The sequence below is a fragment of the Phascolarctos cinereus genome, unplaced genomic scaffold (assembly GCF_003287225.1).
Source record: "Phascolarctos cinereus isolate Bilbo 61053 unplaced genomic scaffold, phaCin_HiC Scaffold_3;HRSCAF=262, whole genome shotgun sequence".
NCBI classification, from domain to species: domain Eukaryota; kingdom Metazoa; phylum Chordata; class Mammalia; order Diprotodontia; family Phascolarctidae; genus Phascolarctos; species Phascolarctos cinereus.
In genome coordinates this window covers 257,192,741-257,205,804 of record NW_027555736.1, presented here as the reverse complement: position 1 = coordinate 257,205,804, position 13,064 = coordinate 257,192,741, and the positions used below count along the sequence as shown (strand labels likewise).

Sequence of the window (13,064 nt, the reverse complement as noted above, 5' to 3'; positions counted from 1 at the left end):
TCTTGATCATAACTGTTTTATAACGTATTTTAAGATCACTTTTATTGGCTTTTTGTCATGCAGAGGAAGGGAGATAGGAAGGGCTGATATTCTTACCTCTTTTTCCACATAAATTTCATTATGATGTTATCCTTGTCTGTGAAGAAACTCCTTGGTATTCTGATTAGTTTTGCACAAAGAAATATTAATTTGGGAAGTATTGTCATTTTTACTATATTAATCTGGCTGTTCGTGAATGCTGAAAATCCTTCCAGTTGTTTAGGTCTTACTTTATTTCTGTTATAGGTTTGCAGTTCTTATGCAGGCCACATTTATTTCTAGCTAGTTTGTTTCCCAAATCTTTGATGGTTTTTATTATTGCAAGTTGATGTTTCTTTCATTTCTGCTTGTTAGCTAGAAAATAGCGCCAGAAATGGGGGAGCTGAAAATTGTAAGCAATCGAGGGCAAAGCCTACATTTTATTCAGTTTTTGTATTTCCTGCCACAAGGCCCTGATAACTGCTGAAATGAAGACTTAAATGTTGGATGGCCAAGAGTCTACCCTGTATGGAATGCCATGGTTTAACCTTTTCATTTCAGGAGAAATTAAATTAAGCAAGCAAATAAATAGTTTCCCTCTGACCTCATCCCTGTCCTTAAAAAAAAAAAATTTTTTTTTTTGGAAGTCTCAATTTTTTTCCTAGATCTCTTCATTCTTGCCATCCTTTTCTACACACAGGATTTGATTACTTCATGGTTTGAGCTTTTTCTGTAGTGAAAACTTTTGGAGGGAGTTCTTGGCTTTTTTAAGAGTGTCATAGCATAACTTTCTTTAAAGAAATTTCTTTTTTGAACCATATCCCTAATAGTCTGTAACTGTATTACTGTTAGAGTATCACCTCTCTTTCTCCAAAAGAATGGTGGTGTTGCAGACTGTTCCTGTGTGCAGTTGGTGAGCTTTCTTAATTCAACTGTAAGGTGATACTTGATTCTCTGGGGAACCATTGGAAATCAAGGATACTATTTGATGAGAAACAACTGAGGATTGGCTAGCATTTGGTTTGCCTATAGTGGACAGGAATAAAAAGTCCATTTGCTACTTCTTTATTATGTTTTTCATGATTTTTAGAAAAAAAAATTGATAAAATTTATTTGATTTTTATTTGGTCTATTCAATAAAAATTATTTCTCTTCCCTGAAACGAGTTGCTTGCCCTCTCTGTTCTTTAACAAGCCCTCTGAAGATCCACTCTCAAAGCAGGAAGCATCTAGTAAAGTCAGTCACAGCGAAACATTCATTCATGTCTACTTCAGTGCATTTGGTACACAGGGTTCTTATGAATACCCTCTTCCAGTTTGCAGAGAGTTTTCCCCAGCACAATCCTTGGCTGTGTTTACCTAAATTTGACTGGAGTCTTACTGTTTAGCCTCTTTGGACATACACTTCTATGGTTTTTGGCTCATGCTTCATCATAACTTATGTCCCATGCATCCTCTGTGTCACTGACTGAATAGACCATTGCTCCACAATTTGTTTCCTTTTCCAGTCTTTTGGTTAGAATCTCTCCTTTTTGCCAAAGGAAATAGCTGAATAGCCACTAGGAGATAGTGGAGTTTCTTGCCTTTGTTTCTTATTTTGGTTTCTATAATAGTACCAGTAATCACAATAGCTAGCATTTATATAGAAACTTTTAAGGATTGCAAAGTGCTGTACAAGTATAATTTCATTTGATCCTCAGAACAGCCCTGGAAGATAGGGTGTTATTAGTATCCCAATTTTATAGATAAGGCAACTAAGGGAGGCAGGTTAAGTAGATTGTCCGAGGTGTCAAAGCTAGTAAGTATCTGAGGCAGAATTTGATCCAAGTCCAGTGTTCTATCTACAGCACCACCTAAGTGAATTACTGAATCTCAGAATTGGAAAGAATCTTGGAGGTTGGCTAATCCTTTCTGTGATTAAATAGGAATCCTCTACAGTGTGCTTGACAGATGAAGTTGTCTCATATCTACAAATAGTAGGTGTGCCCCTTGTCATATACCTTAATCTTTCAACTACTGTTTTTCCCCCCTTGATTATGTTGACATTGTGCGCTGAAATAAAGCCTTTAGTTATCCATTGTACCTCTGTCATACCAAAGTCACAGATATCTTTTCTTGATGTTACTTAAGGCTCAACTGAGGCTGCTGGTGTAGGTTTCTTTTGGGAGTATTTTGGAAAGGTAGACAGTGTTATTAGATACACACAACCAAAGTCAAATGTACATAACAAGCTCTCTCTTTAACCTCTGCCATAATGGGTGGTGTTTGTCTGTTATATAGCATTGTCAGTCTACTATAAAACCGGACCAGGGGGAGAAAACGACGAGGAAGGTAAGAAAAGAGATTTTTCTTTGTGAGGAAATTTTTTTTTCTGTTTATTTTCACTTAGCTTGGATGTTATTAATATCTGTCCCTGGGAAGGGGAGGGGGAAAGGAGAAGGATATATAGAGTAAAATACACCAAAAGAAGGAGAATTATTACCTGGTGAAAATAAGAGACTGCTTTAAAAGAATAAACAGCCTGCTTGCATGCTGCTTCCTTTTATCTTTTCAGGTAGAGTTAGGGAGGAAGGGACTAGGTATAAAGAAAACATGGATCCTTTCCTTATTGGTATCTGCAGCCTAATATTTGCAGCCTTAAATGAGTATTAAAGTGACAATTGTAAAGAAGATGAGCCAGAGGTAATTAGGCCTTTGGCTGGATTTTCTTTTGAAAAATTCTCTTTACCACTAGATTATCATTCTTCTCTTCAGAGTAGCTGGAAAACATGAGTTATGGAAAGCCTCTGGTTAGTTTCTGATTTGCTACTCTTTTGGAACCACTTGAGGCTAGCTGTCAATATTCTGTTCAGGTTTAGAGCCTTACTTATATAGGTAAGATGTTTGTTTTTCAAGTTCAAGTAAGAGAAAGTGGAGTTAAGAAGATTTTCTAGCCTCTGCTTGCCCAAGATCCTTCTGTTTTCCCCTTTGGTACATTTTGTCCATTACAGCATCTCATGTTTTAATGGATTTGTTGGCTGCTGGCTATGTGTTTTGGGCCTTCATCATTTATGGTTCACCTCCATGCTGCTTTCTTTTTGTGCCCCCCCTCCATGGCCTCAGAGTTGCTGCTCTGTCTTTGGGCCTCATCTGATGTGTCAGGTAGTTAATTCAGCTGGCTGTCAGGATTAAACTTGTTTTGGGAAGTTTGTGATTTCTTTCAGTATTCATGGTTGTTTTGATTCTAATCTCTTAGATTTTCCTGTTAGGGCTTTTTTGGTTATTTGATTTCTGTTGCCTTCTAAAACATGCTAATTTTAGGGCCACAGTTCACTCTTGATATCCCTCACATGTGGGCCTGGTGGTTTCTTCATTAATGAGTGTTAATCTAACTAAGCAGTTCAGGAGCTCCACAGAACTAGATTGTTTTTCTTTGGCACAATCTTGCCTGACTCCTGACCTCCATCTGTGTTGACAAGCCCATCAGTGCTTTTATGTAGTGTGCCCAGATCTGTTCTCTTAGTACATTTGTGGAGATGTGTAATTACCATGTGAGGACAAGAATTCTCTAAATGTGTCTGGAAAAAAGGGGAGAAGTATGTGAGGAAGGTACCAGTGACCTCTTTAAGTGAAAAGAACGCCAAGTTAGCCTCTTCTACCTGTGACTTTTGATGGGTTCTGCTAGTGCTCTGGTCATCATGGTAGTTTTGTGTGCTTTTTAGCAATTTGCTTTTTCCTTGAGCACCATTTTTATGTGTCTCCAGCTAATATGTCATGTTTTCTGCTTGTAATTTTTAACCCTGGAATACAGAAATTTTGGGCTTTTCCTCCTGCTCAGACAGTTATATGTGGGGCTAGGTGAGATAATAAGTGGGAGGCTGTGATTCAATCCTATGGTATTTGTTTAGATGAGTCATTTATTGTGCCTTCTGATTGGTCAGGAGGGACCTGGCAGTAGTATCTTAGTGATCTTAAATTCTTTCCTTCAGGGGAAATGGAAGAAGAAATGGAAAATCCAGAAATGGTCGATTTGCCAGAGAAACTTAAGCATCAGCTAAGACACCGAGAACTGTTCCTGTCTCGGCAGCTGGAGTCTCTACCTGCCACACATATCAGGTAATGACTGTAGGAATTCAAAATAGAGCTGATTTTTTTTTCCCGTTATCAAAATCAGTTACATACACCACTGTTGCTGTACGGTCATATTTCTTTTCCTGAAATACTATTTCTTTTCTTTTTTTAGAGGCAAATGTAGTGTCACTCTGCTCAATGAGACGGAGTCCCTGAAATCATACCTGGAGCGGGAGGTATGACTCTGTTTTTGTCCCTCCTAATAGGGCCTTCAAAAAGACTTAAATGTTCTGTTATGTAGACCTTCAAGTTCACTGAGAAATGGTCAACTTGACAGCTCATAACTGAGCATGAAGTGATAGAGAAAGCACTGTTTTCTATTCTTGAGCGTGGGGAAATCCTATGATGTCGCCATCAGCCTCAGCCCCAGGAGCAATCTAAAGACAGCATTTTATGTGTTTAGTAGATGTAAAGAGTTGCTATTGCTCTGGATCCCATATTTGCAAATGAAGCAGTTGGTTGATAGGAAAGGCTTCCATTTAATTTGAGACCTTAATTTTGGGTTTTACTAAACAAATATTTTTTTCAGGACTATCTCTTAACTCATTAGCCTTACAGCATGTTGATCGAAGTAAAATTATCCTCAAAAATGTGTCAGTATTTGACATTCAGAAATATTTATATGTACCCTTATTTCCTTGAAGTCCAGGCCTGTACATGAATCTATGAACTTTAATTTCAGTGAATTTTCAACAGTTCTTGTTTTCCTTAATGTCTGAGGATATAAGACTTACACTTGCTTCCCAGTAGAAAACTCATTGAAATTCTTATTCTTCCAGCTTGAAATGTTTCTGGCCTTGGGTCTGTACATTAGCAAGTGGACCAGAGCTCCTCAAGTTAACTCTGTTTCACATCTCTTGATAGCTATAGTTGGTTTTTCCTTAGCAAGGACCTACTTATGTTTAAGCTATAAATATGTGCTGGTAATTTGCAGAATTTGGAAAGGAATGGTTTCTAACCTACTTTGGTCTGAACCCTTGTTGATGGGAAATCTAAAAACAGATGGCTTATTACAGAGGGCCTGTAGGGCTCCTGGCAGGAACAAGTGAAAACAGTGCTTCTCTTTTTGTGTGGAGTGCTGTGTTCAAACAAACGTATTGTAGGGGTTTTTATAATCTCTGTAAGTACTACATCCCCTAAATTTAGAGCCAGTTTGGGACTTAAGGGAGAAGTACTTTTGGGAAGGAGTCACTATTTACTGACATATATGGTTGTGTTGTTTATTGAAATGTTCTGATGAAACTGAAGGAATGAAGAAAGAAATAGAAATGTTTTAGAAAACTCTTAATTTAAGAGAGGGATCAAAAATACATACACAAGAAGATGAAAGTGCTTAGAAAAATCCAAGGTACACGTTAGTAAAATGTCATGCTCAAAGTTCATACCCAGCTTCTGAGTTAGCCAGCTAGTTCATCTTTTCACCTGTTCACCCTTTCTGCACATCTGCACATCTCCGTCTGTGCTGACTCAACTTCTTTTCAGGATTTCTGATATCTAGATTAATATTTTCTCCCTTATGCTAAACTTTGTTTCCTGTCTGGGTGCTCAGTGATACACAAAATGTCAGCATCTTAACATTATAAGTATGATATGGAATTGGGAGTAACTAACTCTTCTTCATTATCCTTTCTATGTAGACAGTGACTGATTGATACTGCTTTAACAAGGTACTGAGAAAGAAGTACATCACCTTTTGGTTCCACATTTTTTTATGTGGAAACAGGTCTACATTGTTTTGAGTTTATGAAGTTAGGCATCTATAAGGTCTATGAAAAGCATTTTGTGATGAAGGAGATTTATGTAGAAAGAGAAGTTTGAAGGTAGTTTTTAAAAAGGAAATTTATGTTGTGTGGCACATTATTAGGCAGAAATGAAGTTCCTTAATCCTTGTTGAACTGAATCACAAAATTAGAATATTTAGAATGGGAAGAGACGTTAGAGGACATTTTATATGGCCTTTCACATTATGGTGAAGGTGGTATGCATGATTCATTTCTCCCTGTAATTAAATTGCATAAAAATTGCTATTTGTTTCAGTAGTGATAACAGTAAAATATCCAAATTTTCCAGGCTAGTTAATAGTAGCTTTTGGGGTTTGTTTTGCTTATTTGATATGGATCTGTGGTTTCTTCAGTGTAGGTAATTCTCTACAAATGCAGATCAGTGACAATTCTGCAATTTAATTTTAGAGAGTTGTGTGGGGTACTTAAGAGGATAAGAAAATTGTATAGGATTATATAGTCAATATGTGTTAGAGGCAGGACTTGAACTGAGATCTTCCTGACCCTGCAGCTAGATGTCTGTTCACTATACCATAGTGTTTTTCTTTTTTTACTGATTAATTAATCTAGAAAATGAAAACTCTTGATAACCCCTTTTTGGTTTTTATATGTCTTTGTGTTTTAGGATTTCTTCTTCTATTCTCTAGTTTATGATCCACAGCAGAAGACTCTTCTGGCTGATAAAGGAGAAATTAGAGTGGGTAACAGATACCAAGCAGATATAACAGACTTGCTAAAGGAGGGTAAGCGTCTGCATATTATATTGCCTTGCTGAAACATGTTGCCAGCCTAGTGTAAGTCACGTGTGGGGGACCATTAGCTAGTGAACTAAAATTGCATTAGGGAAGCAGCAAGTCCTTTACCAAAAGAGAAAACTTTCGTTTGCATAGTTCATATGAACTTCATATTTTACCAGATAGCATTCCATCCCTCAACCTCATCCCGCTGCACACAGAGAAAGTTAAGATGTTGTCTCTGAGAAATTGAATCCTGTGAGGTTGAAGGCTTTCCTGACTATGCAAATACAGAATGACTGTAAGAGACTGAGCTTTTTGCTATGTGGATATAGCTTTCAGCAGGAACCTATCTAGCATCTGTCTGCTTCTTTTCATTTCCTACCAGCTGGCTTTCCAGTGTTTAGTGGGCCAGCTCTTAGGTGTCTGTGTGAACAGGGCAAACCCTTTTAGGAAAAAATCCACTTTACAAAACAGATGAATTAGGAAGGGCGGGTTTATAATTGATCAGTCAAGCTTTTGTTAAGTTTGTGCTCTATGTCTCAGGTTCTCGACTAGGTACTGGGGATGAAAAAGAAATACAACAGTCCTTACCATCAAGGAGGATAATTCTGTCAGACAATGTGTACACATATGGGTATAAATTAAAGGTGTTCAAAATCTTTTTTTTTTGTTTTGCTTTGTTTTTTGCAAGAGGTAAAGCATTAGCAGCTAGGGCATCAGGAAAGGTCTGCTATGTAGGAGTTGGTGTTTGAGCTGAGCTGTAAAGGAGTCCAGGGATTCCTCCAGGCAGAGGTAGAAAGGGAGTGCATTCCAGGAGGGACAGCCTGCACGAAGGATTTCCTAAGTTTCTCTTCCATCAAGAATTAACAAGGTTTTTTGAGCAGCTACTCTGTGCCAGCCATTGTACTAGATTCTGGGCATTAAATATGAAGAGTGAATTTTTTCCTACGTGTGTGTGTGTGTGTGTGTGTGTGTGTGTGTAGAGAGTGTATTCCATGCATCAAGGACCACCAGTGCAAAGGTACATACACTGGATGTTTGAGGATCAGAAAGAAGTCTAGTTTGGCTGAATCTCAGAGTGCAAAGGTAAGGCTGAAAGGATAGATTGAGGTGAGGTTGCAAAGGGTTTTGCAACACAGAGAAATTTGTATTTGGTTTTAGAGTCTCCTGAAGTTGATTGAGTAGGAGAGTGATATGACCAGATATACATTTAAGGAAAATCATTTTGTATAAAAGGAGATAATTCGTTTACATTTATATCTGTAGAACATATATGAAATGAGATTCACCTTTGCTGGTAAAGGCAGAGGTTGAAAAAAAGAACCTTCTAACTAAAAATAAAAAACTCTCGGTCGTTTTAGTCATGTCCAACTCTTCATAACCCCAATTTGGGGTTTTCTTGGCAAAGATACTAGAGTGGTTTTGCCCTTTTCCTTTTCCAGCTCATTTTACAGATGAGGAAACTGAGACAAGTAGGGGTCAGTGATTTGCTTAGAGTCACATGGCTAGTAAATGTCTGAGGCCAGTTTTGAACTCATGACCACGAGTCTTCCTTATTCCAAGACTAGTGCTCTGTCCACCTTGCCAGTTCCTAAATTTCTCTGCTTTTTCTCAGTAGTCATGCCATTAGCAAGAAAGTTTACAAGAATTAGAAATGGACTTATAGAGGAACTGTAACTGAGCAGGAATTGGTATTCTCTAAAGTATCCGTGTCAAGTGATCATCCAGTCTTTGTTAGGGCCACCTTATGAAGCAGCTTATTCTATCTTTGAGGAATTCTAATTGTTAAATAGTTCTGCTGCTGCCTTTAAATCTTTTTTTTTTAAATACTTTCCTCATTGCTCCTTGTTTGTTCAATAAACATTAAGTTCTGCTATATGTATAAGGCACTGGGTTAGGTTCAGAAATACAAAGATAAAAAATATTTTCCTCCCTATCCCTTCAGGAGCAGGACTTGTAGCCTGAGAGAAATATTTAGGTTTGGAAGCTTATAGGGTAGTAAATGGAGCCATGGAGAGTTCACTGACATACTCTGTCTAGGAGAAATGGTAGATTTAATTTAATTATGTTTCCAAAATGGTAATAGTCCTAAGTATTGCACCACATGAAAGTGCATTGTTCCAAAATAGGAAAATAGTTGTTCCTAGGGGAGGAGTGTGAGCAAGAAATACACTTGAAGCTTTAAGGAGCATGGTAATATAACCAGGAGAATAAATTGAAGTGTGGCTGGACAGGTGTTAGATGGCTTGGGTGACCAAGGCTAACAACAATAAGTAGGCATTAGCCAAGGCTTGGTTTCATGTCTGCACAGCCAGTGAGATGGCTGGGAAGTATTTAAGAGACTTGCCCATGGTCACACACAGCCAACGAATAGAAGAGGGAGGATTTGAATGTGGATTTTACTGAATCCAAGTCCAGCACTCTTTCCACTCTGGCATATTATTTTTCATGGCTCTCTTCCTATACCTCCCAGCTTACGTGACTTGGCATTTTCTAGACCAAGACCAAAGCGTTCCACATGCATCTTTGTAGAGTTAAGGGGAGGGGGAATGGTTGTAGACTAGCAGTCCTTTTTACTCCTATAGAAAGCTGGCAGCATGATATAATGTTTAGGGCTTGACTTAGGAAACTGTGGTTCTTGTATCTGTAGTAAAGTTAGGATAATAATTTTTACACTATGTACCTGACTGAGATATTGCACTGAGGAAAGTGCACTGTATCAGTTCACTGCTTCTTTGAATGGAGATTTGTGCATCTCAGTTTTTTTCATTTCAGGGAAGGGGAGTGTTTTAGGTTTAAATCATTTGTCCTTATTTGAAAATAGGATTAACTTTTAACAGAATACTTATCTATTGTCTCCTGGATAACTAGTATTCAGCCTAGGTTGTTATTTTACTATTTTTAAAAATTTCTAAATTACTCTTTTTAATTTTTTCCTTTGTTACATTTCATTTTTAAATTTTGAATTCTGTAATTCTCTCTCTCTAGGACTCCCCCTCCCCATTTAGAGGGCAAGCAATATGATACCATTAAACATGTCAAATCACATAAAATATATATCCATGTTAGTTTAGGCTAATATTTCAAAATGGATTTTCTTCTCCCTGTATGTATGAGCAGAGGGGAAAGGAGGAGGATGTTTGTTTGTTTTGGTCCTATTTAGTTTGAGTGATATAAAGAGTCATCTAGTCATCTTGCCTAGAAACCTTATGATGTCTTTATATTCAAAGTTTGTCCTAAAAACAGATTGCATTAGAGGCATTCTCTAATCTAAAAAAGACCTTGATATAATTTAATAGAATTATAAGTAACATTAGCAAGGATGCTTAACTTTTTTTTTGGTCATGGACTCCCTTGACACTCTAGAGAAAACCTGCATAGTCCTTCTCAGAATAGTTCTTTTAAATGCATAATACACATGAATTTACAAAGGAAGCTGATTTTATTGCAATACAGTGATCAACAAAACTTTTTTTTTGAGTTCATGGATTCCAGCTTAGGGACTTACCCTATCTGAATATGAACCCCATTGTGATGTCCTAACAAATACTTTGAAGTAATAAATGGTAAATACTTACTCTGGATCTATTTTTTTTCCAAAAGAATGTGTTCCCTTTTCTAGGTGAGGAAGATGGAAGAGACCAGTCAAAACTTGAAACAAAAGTTTGGGAAGCGTATAATCCATTAATTGATAAACAGATTGATCAGTTCCTGGTGGTGGCACGGTATGTAAAGTTCTTAACACATGTTGACTCATGGTGCTGTAAGAAGCTTTAAGGAACCATCGAAAAGTTTAAAGCTAGAAAGCCTCTTTTGTTATTTAACTCAATTTCTTGATTTTACAAATGATGAAATGGAACCTCAGAATGGTTAAGCTATTTGAGCAGGGTCATATAGAGGTAGGATTCAAATCCAAATGTTATTGGCCTTAGTATTTCCCAGATGACCTGGACTTCAGTGCCTTTTTGTGACTGTCAAGCACAAGGAAAAGGTCCTCAGTTTCTTAGTTACCCACATCTCTACTTCCCTGACCCCATGGTAGAAATAACTGTATAGGGTCAGACAAACTGACCATTCAAGTTTATGTGTTTTCCTATCTTCTTGGTTGTAATCTTCATGTTAATTGAGATCTGACACACCTTTTTCAATACTGGCTTGGATTGGGGTCTGGCAGCCAACTAGGGAGATAATGATATAGTCCTGGCTGAGGTTCAACAGCTGCTTTGTGGAATCATGCTCCAGGTTGAGAGTAATCTACATGTGTCATCTCCTCCTCTTTTCTCTAAATCTGCGCTATTGCTCAGGAACATCTTAGCATTTTTCTGTCACTTTCTGTTTTTAGGATGCATTAAGGAAGGATCAGGAACTTTAATAAACTTGTAATTAAGACTGTGCCTTGGAGTTAGGGGTAGCCTGTATCTCAAACCTTGCTTCTAGAGGTAGCAGCCTCCTTATAAGACATTGTGGAATTGTCACTAAAGCGTTCTTGTCTTTGTTATCATGATGTCATTTTGGTTTTTGTTGAGCATGAAGGACAAGCAACATCTTATCTCTCTAGGCTCTTTCTTTGATTTTACTGATATGGCTGTAGTGGAAGACTCTAATGTCAAATTGAGGACATTCTTTTTATTTTTGTTGTTTGTTTTGTTGATGCTTTTATTTTATATAAATTCATTTTCTTCATATTTTCTCCTCCTTCATTAAAACACAGTTAAGCAAAACCATTCTGAGCACAAACCATCTCAGTGACTGTCTGACAGCAGTTTTGCAGCATTCCTCATCTGTAGTCTTTCTCTGTTGAGAAGAGGGAAGCTTGTTTCATCATCTGTTCTTTAGGGTCAGGATTGCTCATTCTAGCTGATTAGAGTTTTGGTGCCTAGCTGTTTTAACATTTCATTGTTCTGTGGACATTGTGTATGTTGCTCTGCTAGAAATTTGACATTGGTTCATACAGGTCTTCCTCTACTTCTTAGTGCTGCTCATTCATTTCTTCTTATGCCATAGTAATATTCCATTTCTTTTATGTAACAAAACCATATCATTGTATCGATAGCTGCAGAAAAAAACTTCCAGCAAAATATAATAAATCTAAGGCACTTCTTTAATGTGAACAAAGTATATATTTAAAACCAAGAACTAGTATTATTTGCCATGGAAACCTGGAACCTTTTCCAGTAAGTATAGAGTTGTCTACTTTTCCCACAATTATTTGATATAATTCTGTAAATGTTAACTGTGTCAACAAGATGAAATAAAAATTAGAGGTATAAACATAAGCAAAGAGGAGAAAATTATTGTCCTTATTTTCTAATGTTGTTATGTTTGACTTCAGAAGATCCTGGATCTAGAGCTAGAAAGGACCTGAAAGGCTTCCTAGCCTGCCTTTTCATGTTATAGATGAGAAAACTGAGGCTCAAGGAGGTTAAGCAACATGGGCACAAACACACATATAAAAATTGGTCAGGATTTGATCTTAGGTCTCCCTTACTGCTAATCCTTAAACCTTCCTGTGCTCAGCAGAGAAACTAATAGAGACAATTAAGAGTTTCTGTAAAGTATGAACCACTTTTTTAAAAGCTTTATCCCATGTCAAAATTTGAGCACATATCTTAGCTCCCCAGTTCTTCATTATATTGAGCTCTTTAGTGTACACCTGGGTTTCATAAACCTCTTCATCTTCCATTACCTGTAACTTTAATCTTTAGCGCGACCCTCATGTAAAACAGTAGAGCTACCATGATGTGGAACTCTGAAATTTCTTTTTATGAACAAACTCCTCTTTTCCATCTCTTCCCACTGTCTCAGTCCTCTTAAGCCTGTATAAAATACCTAGGTTAACAAAAAGATAGAGTTAAGAAACTATATTTATTATAAGACATAAGGCCACTAATGAACTCCTAGGCCTTCTTTTCTCCACAAGACTCAAATGTCATTTCGTTCCCTGTTATTCAAGTGTCCTCTTGCTACTTTATTGACAGAATTGAAGCCATCGTTTGAGCCTTCCCTATATCCCTCGATATAGACTTAAAAACTTCTATAAAATCTCTTCCCGCCCTTTTCTCCTTAGTTTCTGAGAAAGAGGTAGAACCTCCTCCTATCCTCTCTCCCTCCCTTCCATCCTTTTCTCCCTCTCTCCCACCACCTTTACCTCTAGTCTCTTGTGTCTTTTCTGAGAGCTGGTCCCATACATCTTCTCCCTGCTCCAGGCTTTAATGTTAGCAAATTTCCCCTATCACTTCTTTATTACTGCCTACACAGTATTTATAAAACTTTTCTCTTCACTCTGCCATCCTCTCAGGACCAGCAAGTATATTGATACGATTAGACTGTATTGTATGTGGAGGAATTTAGAATGTCAGAAGATTGGAAACTTAAGAGGGGGCCAGGTTGTGAAGTGCTTTAAATATCATATGGGAGTT

At 37.4% G+C, this 13,064-nt stretch overlaps 1 protein-coding gene across 8 annotated transcripts in view; it reads left to right on the top strand.

The window, feature by feature from the left end:
* Window positions 1–13,064, top strand: part of MTA1 (metastasis associated 1) — a 212,526-nt gene that overhangs the window by 115,090 nt on the left and 84,372 nt on the right. For 6 of the 8 annotated variants that reach the window (XM_020974875.2, XM_020974874.2, XM_078151572.1 and 3 more), the window contains exons 4-8: window positions 2,298–2,348; window positions 3,986–4,112; window positions 4,240–4,303; window positions 6,534–6,651; window positions 10,268–10,370. In XM_020974875.2, coding sequence (XP_020830534.1) covers window positions 2,298–2,348; window positions 3,986–4,112; window positions 4,240–4,303; window positions 6,534–6,651; window positions 10,268–10,370 — 463 coding nt within the window. The remainder of the gene's footprint in view (window positions 1–2,297; window positions 2,349–3,985; window positions 4,113–4,239; window positions 4,304–6,533; window positions 6,652–10,267; window positions 10,371–13,064) is intronic. The other 2 variants (XM_020974878.2, XM_020974877.2) reach the window with 1 other exon arrangement.